Below are 7,617 nucleotides of genomic sequence, written 5' to 3' on the forward strand. Positions count from 1 at the left end.
TGGGTGTGATGGCCCTCTGTTCCGCCCGGGTGGGCATCACCTAATGTCCTCCATTTACCAATGTTTTTGTTTTCATTTGTTTTTCTATTTTCCTCCTTTGGACCTAGCCCTCCGTCCCTCCCCTTTTTTTTCCCTCCGCCGGTCCACCACCCTCCAGGTCTCCTTGTTTTGTGTTACACCTTCCTGTCTCTGCCTTTCCATCCCATCTGGTTGTTCCGTCTCTGTTTTCTTCCATTTTACCTGGTTGACCTGTCTTTGTCTCTCCATTCCACCTGGTTGTTTGTCTCTGTTTCCTGACCCTCCATCCCTCTCCCTAGTCCGCCTCCGCTTCACCTCCCTCCTACCTCTTTTTCTGTTGGGTTTTCCGGGGGTTTCAGGTGGAGCATCTGGGAGCTGCTCCGTAGGGGAGGGGGTAATGTCACGCTGTCAGTCTCTGTTTTCCTGGGTGTCCCCTAGTGAGCTCACTTCTCCTTAGGCAACACAGTCTCACCCCTATTCGTCACATACTGCCGTTTGGTCATTTCCCCCTCACGTCCATAAGCAACGTTGAGGGTACCCCCTATTCGTCACTTGACAACGTAGAGGAGGGTCGTCCGATATTTGAATGCAAATCCCTCATCTTTGGATTTTGACGAACCTGGCTTATCCATCTAGCGGTTTTTCTGCGCTGGAAAGTATGGTTTCAGGCGATTAATTTTAATGCTGCTAATATTATGTTAATGTATTTTGCAGTAGCATGCTGCGCAAATACTGTTAAAATCATTAATTGGTGAAGTGACCATATATTTTATTGGAGCAGAAACCCTGTTCTAAATCGGAAACACGCCTTTTTTCTTTTTTAATATAATTTTGGGCTACATTAAAATGGCATAATTGCAGGACTGCATATTTGCTGTAGGCTTAAACATGCCTTAATTTAAGTGGGATATTTTTAATTGTCGATGGTATATTTGCAATGGCTTATAGTGTATAGTGAGCCTGCTTTGTTGGTTTTTTTTTTTTTTGCGACCAAAAAAAATAAAAAATAAAAATAACACCTCAACAACAAAAAAATACCAATAGCATACTTTTATAGACCTTTCATCTCAATACTAATTATGAAGTTGTGATAAATAGCCTGCTGCGGAAATGTTTATATTACTTAATATGGACATATCCTTTGGCAAAGAGATGGATGCATTCTGGGGCGTGATGTGTTAAAATGTAATTGCTAACATATACCCATGTTTTCTTAGACATTTCTGCTGTCCCCTTTAAAATTTTGAGCGAGGATATAAAATATTAAGACTGTACTTTTTTCATTATGATTTATATTTTGGCGCAATTTTGTGCAGCGCGTCACTGTGCGCGACCATCACAGAAACCATTGCCCAGCGCGATTCCACCACGGTAAGTCACTTACAACAGTCTAATAAGCAAGAGAAATGAATAGGCATTTAAACGTCCAAAATTAATACAATTACGAATATATATATATATATATATATATATATATATATATATATATATATTAAAAAACATGGTGTGTGTGTGTGTATACAATCTATTAATAAACTTATTTTGAACGTATAAATGCTTATTAATGGATTATTGCGATATATAAATATATATATACCGTATATCTCTCTCTCTGTGTGTGTGTGTTATTCCTGTTTGTTTATCCATCCATTATAATATGTAGTTTGGTGATCTACTATTTTTTTGATTTGTTCTTCTCTTTTTCTGCAGATTCCTTAATCCCTGTCCTTTAAAAAAAACAGCACCTCATTACATTAGGCACTTCTAAGAGCCACATTTGGCTTGTTTATTGTCTTATTTGTATTTTTTTATTGTCTTGTTATTTCTCTCTCTCTCTCTCTCTCACACTCTATCTCTATCTCTCACTCTCTCTCCATCCCTGACTCTCTCCCCTACCATCTGAGTGGTGGTTGTTTTTTAGAGGGACGGAGGAACTGGGTTGCTGCCTCTTCTTCAGTCACTTTAATCAACTGAAAGTGTAAAGGTCGGGATCAAAGAATATAGATTAATTTGTTGGTGTTGTTTTAAGTGCACAATATACCAATTTAATGGATAGAGACTGGCATATAATACCTGATTATTGCACCATATTAAATTTGCAGGAGTCTGCACAATATAGGCCAACCTATAAGATAATATTGCTGTTTGCATGAAGTCTAAGTAAATCAAACTTAAGTTTTGTGAGGAATGCCGGTATTCAAAGATGTTTTATGACTACAGGAAAGCAAACAGCTCGCTTGGCATCTTTATGTTTCATAGTTTTTCTGCACTTAAATAATTTGCCAGCTTGCAAACATCCAGATCTAATATATTACCTTTGATAATGTTAGAAAAGTGATACGTTAAGCAAAGCCTACTGCTGTATGACACATGCTAATAGATTGACTAGCTCTGTCTTGTACTCATGTGTGTTTGGATCCCTGTATGATTTTTAATATTTATATTTTTTATATGGGTGTACATTTCAGAATGACAAAGCCAAAATTCAGGCCTTGCCCAAGCTGCCAGGTCCGTCAGCAGGCTAACCGCAAAACCTGCAGTGCTTGTTTTGCCACACTGCCAAGCAAGCGGTTATTGAAAACTGCAAAAATTAATGATGACTGGGGCCAGAGGGTCATCAAAAACAAAAATGCATCTCGGGTGGTGGCCTCTGCCCAAATAGCTGTAAGTAAAAATGCTCATGCTTCATTTATTGAGTGATAATCAATATTAAGCCTAAAGTACATACAATATTTGGTACCTTGTTTGTTGATGGATAGAAGACATAGCAGCCATGCTGTGTGCTATGTATCAAGCTTCACATGCGTGCCTGGATGTTGGAAGTTGGCACATCTTGTCAGTATGAAATTTTAGAGAGACAGTCACTTTAAAAACCACACCATACATCCCTATTAAATTTATTTTGCAACACAATATTCTAGACTTATACTTATCTTAAAATACTTGTGTAACTGATGGCAGGGACTAGGGATAGGGATGAGCTATGAATCAAGTAGTACACCAAGCAAACTGTAAATAGTAAATGGACTGCCATATATGTAGTAATGTAGCAACAAAATATATTGGAAATGTGTTAATTACTTTGTTTCATTTCAGGTCCAAAAACTTTCTGCCTTGGGCTATATGCCCATATTATTTATCAGCCAGAGGCACAAGGGCACAGGAAAATTGATGGCAGATGTAGTAACGCATCTGCCACCGACGCAGAACAACACACGTTTCTTAACCAGCATGAAGAGGGCATATGACTTCATGATCAAACTGGATGGTAAGATAAGTTTTATGTATAGTTCATTAGTGTTTGTCGTTGATTTCTTTGACAATTTGTACTGAAGTCATATTTTTGCTATCTTCACAACAGATGTGTCCCAGCCCCAGCAAGACCAGCCCCTAGACCAGCTAATCCCACAAGACCACCAACTGATTACACTTGAAGTATGTCCAATCGTCTCTCAGGCTCAGCAGCATGTGGAGCTTCTACCACCAAGGAAAAGACAAAGTAAGTAAGCTTGCATTCCACCACATCTGTAAATTTGTCCTATGTTTTTTTTGCAATTACTGCACAATATAAAACAAGTTACAAATGGAGAATTTCACCTCTTTTAATTAATTAAGCCACTCCTCCAAGATACTGAATATAAAATTCTCAACCTTTTTCCCTTGCACCTTAAGCCCCACCATCCAGCCCAGGCCAAGACAGACAAGCCCCACCATCCATCCAACCTCAACTAAAGAAAAGACAAAGTAATCTTGCCTTGCACCCCATCTGTAAATTGGCCCCATGGTTTTGTAATCATTGTATTAAAGCTGCAGAAGGTAACTTTTGTAAAAATATATTTTTTACATATTTGTTAAACCTGTCATTATGTCCTGACAGTAGAATATGAGACAGATAATTTGTGAAAAAAATCAAGCTCCTCTGGCTCCTCCCAGTGCTCCTATCGCCATTTGCAAAAAGTCATCCGCTCCCGGTAAAAAATAACCAATCAGAGCTGCGGTCCGTAACTTTGTTTGTGTTCAAAATGTAGAAAAATGTATATAATAAGCGAGTACATCATGAATCCGTTTTCCAAACCGTGTTTTTAGCTTGTCCTGAATCACTAGGGAACACATATAATAAGTGTTTATATTCAGACTATTTTAGATTGCTTCGGGGGTACCGCGGCGGAGTAACCCAGTACCTTTGTGATTCTTCATAGACATAAACAGAGAGAAGTAGTTCCGGCTACGATGTTCTTCCGCAACACGCAAGCAGTTCTGTTTATTAAGCGTCAAAAGTTACCTTCCGCAGCTTTAATATAAAATAAGTTAACCAATGTGAATTTCACCCCCTTCTATTAATTAAGCCACTTCTCCAAGATACTGAATATATAATTCTTAATCTTTTCCCCTTGCACCTTAAGCCACAGGTACAGGAGCCACACAAGCCCCACCCTCGACCCTGGCCAAAAAGAAGAAAACAAAAAGCAAGTAGACATTATTTGCACCCCATTGTGTATATTTGTTTCTATTCTTTGTACCCCATGTGCATATCATTGGGTGTAAAGTTGTTTCTGCATGTAGCCCCCTTTTAATTGGACCAAACTCAGGGTGTATTCACACTTGGTCTCTTTCAGCCCTCAAAGTGAACTAAGAACAGTGATTCATATATGAACACCTCAATCAAACTCAGACCCATTTGAAGTGAACCAAAGTTTTTTTTTTGCCTTTGTCATTTAAGGTTGCAAATGCAGTCGACAGACAATTTATCCATATGATAAAATATTGGAAAGACGGATGAATGGGGTAAGATGTAGAACCATATTTTTCATTAGGCTGTCTGATTATCTCATATTGTCTCATCTTTCAATCCAAATGTGACAAAACAGAAACTGAGCAGTAGGTATCAAACTTTTTCAACTATCAACCCTCTCACAAGAAAAAAAAGTATACTTCAAGTTAATTTTATGAAGTATACATTTAACTGTACTTTAACTTTAATAACATTTTATTAGCTTCATGCTTTCTTTTTTGTCCACACTTGAATGTCTGTAAGTTTCATAAAGGCAACATTTTAAACAAAGAATTTGAGAAAATCAAATTTGTGTTAAAGACTGCGACTTGATTAGATTCAGAACGATGATCAAGCAGTTTTAAACAGTTTTGAATTACAAGCTGTTTAATATTTGATGATCATGTTATTTTACATTTGTGTGAGTAATTTACTATCACTTGGTTCAGCTTTTTCTTCTCGTTTGTTTAGTTTCTGTACTAAATTATGTGCCATAGCGGATCCTATCGTATGACAGTGAAAACATTGATAGCTGGAAAATTCAGTCAATGGTGGGGAAAGAGTAAAGTACAATTAAAGTAAATTCTGATGTACTGATGCCAGTGGACTAGCCTAGACAAAATTTCAGATATGCTGAATAAGAAACATATCTGTTTTATATCAATATTCTAAATGATATTTTCACAAGTTTCATAAGACTGTATATGAAAACTATGTAAAGAAAAAAAGGTTTATTTAATAGGCTACTCGATAAAAACCGTTAACAAAACTAAAAGCCAATTATACTTTGAATACTTAATTATACGTTTAAGTATATCTCGATCAAAAGATAGAGTACAAGTAAAGGCCAAATATAATTGGACTTTTCTCTCAGTATAAGTCAAGTACACTTAAGTGTAATAATTGTATTTCTACAAAGTACATAAAGTATATTTTTGAGAATTATAAAATTTAAGCATAAAGTATACTTTTTTTATTGTTTGTTTAAAATAAGTATAATAATAGAAAACTTGAATTAACTTATTTTTTGTAAGGGACATACTGTAAATCCTAAACAAAAACAACAATGCAAATAGAATGCAACAGCATATTCTTATTTTTTATTGAGCTTACAAAAAATACATAAGTACTCTTGTCAACTTAATGATGTTCCAAGTAAGAACAGCAGTATAGAGAGCTAAGTAAAAACATCATTATTTGAATGGTAAAACCATTACAGTAACTTCACTAAATTGATTGTGTGTGTGTGTGTGTGTGTGGGTGTGTGTGTGTGTGTGTGTGTGGGTGTGTGTGTGTGTGTGTGTGCATGTTTCTGCAGGGGAAGGCAGCAGAGGTGAAAGTGCGTTGGCTACCTTGCTCTTCCTGGTAAGTGATGGCTGATGTAATTTAGTCAATAGCTACACAGTCTTAGTGTTTTAAAACCTGGTAACTTTCAGCCTTCAAAGTGAATTTTGAAGTAAAAGTGGGACCGCTAATTGTTTTGGGCACAAAGAACTATCTAAGTGAACTGAACTAAACACATGAGAACATGTGCACACCAGCCTTCAAGTAGTCATCTGGCTCAAGTTTGGTCATATGACATCTGAAGCAAATACATTCTAACCTGTTTGCCCCATACATTTGCTAACTCTGTTTGGGCTATTTTATAAAGTGTTTGCTGTACAGTTAGATAAACAGCATACAGTTCTTTTTACAAAGTGAAACCTCCCATTATGAACCAAATGTAGTCCAATTTAAAAGGCCTGTGAACAACTCTTTCTTTGTGTTCACATTATGAGTTCATTAAGAGATGATGCAGATCACTTTCTAGTCCACTTCAGCTCTGAGGGGGTCTTAAGCCCAATTCATAGTTAAATGTAGATGTGACGCAGATGCCTTTGTTGTGCCATTGCATCTTTGCTGACCCCCTCTGCGGCCGACATAGAGGCCTTTAATCACATTTCTGTTCCCACACCGTTGTGGTGAGTATTTGTATAGCAACACGGTTAAGCCGATTTTAAAACGGCTTAACCATTTAAAAATGGTTGACTGTAGGGATGACTGTGTCCAAGCGACTGAGTCCAGTTTTCACTTGAACAAAATGACTGATGCTTGACAAACACCATATAAAATAAACCAAAATAAATTATCCCACAGAAAAATTGTAAACCTTTATTTTAGATGACATATCTTCAAACTTGAGCCAGAAGACTAGTTGTGAGCTGTACTGTATATGCTGTGTGTAAGATGACTTTTGGACTCTTTACAGTGGCAGAGTCTGGGAGGACACCTGGGAGCCGGCCAGCAAATTCGCCTGATGACTAATACTGTTTTACTATTTGTTTTGTATATATTTCTCAATAATTAAATTCACTATTGTTACATTTTATGATTTGTCTGTCAATCATTGACTGCACTGAATAATTAATGTGTCATGACTTTGTGCTGTATTTGATGGGAAAAGTGAGACGAAAGTTGCATGTAGTGACAGTCAAGTCACCTTTATTTACAGCTTATAGCACTTTTTACAATACAGATTGTATCAAAGCAGCTTCACAGTGATAACAGGAAAATAATACAACAAAGTTTCTTTTTAGAAGAAAATTACATCCTCGTCCACCTTAAGGCAGATTAGCAAGCCAATCTTAGCAACTAAAAAAATCTAAAGCCAAGGCAACCAGAACAAGTACCAAATTGGTATTATACTAACTTATGATGAAAATTTTAGTTAGTATTGATGGTAATTTTGGAGCAAAGTAAATGGGCTCCTATTCCTGGTGACAGGATGTATTACTGAATCCTTTTTTACCTCTGATCGCTAGCATACAACACTTTGTTTTTGTTCTCAT

General features: G+C 36.8%; 1 protein-coding gene across 2 annotated transcripts; it reads left to right on the top strand.

The window, feature by feature from the left end:
• The first annotated feature begins 1,297 nt into the window (after positions 1 to 1,297).
• On the top strand, positions 1,298 to 7,157 carry LOC113106587 (uncharacterized). 2 transcript variants are annotated; one of them, XM_026268670.1, is made up of 10 exons: positions 1,298 to 1,389; positions 1,729 to 2,002; positions 2,487 to 2,682; positions 3,115 to 3,286; positions 3,380 to 3,517; positions 3,691 to 3,762; positions 4,422 to 4,484; positions 4,739 to 4,803; positions 6,108 to 6,154; positions 7,038 to 7,157. In XM_026268670.1, the coding sequence occupies exons 3-10, from the start codon at positions 2,488 to 2,490 to the stop codon at positions 7,084 to 7,086; spliced, it is 801 nt and encodes a 266-aa protein (XP_026124455.1). In that variant the 5' UTR covers positions 1,298 to 1,389; positions 1,729 to 2,002; position 2,487; the 3' UTR covers positions 7,087 to 7,157. The 2 variants fall into 2 exon arrangements, with proteins under 2 accessions (XP_026124455.1, XP_026124456.1); XM_026268671.1 differs by lacking the exon at positions 1,298 to 1,389 and having other exon boundaries at positions 1,626 to 2,002.
• The last annotated feature ends 460 nt before the right edge of the window (positions 7,158 to 7,617 follow it).

Source organism: Carassius auratus, chromosome 7, assembly GCF_003368295.1.
Source record: "Carassius auratus strain Wakin chromosome 7, ASM336829v1, whole genome shotgun sequence".
In the NCBI taxonomy this organism is placed as follows: domain Eukaryota; kingdom Metazoa; phylum Chordata; class Actinopteri; order Cypriniformes; family Cyprinidae; genus Carassius; species Carassius auratus.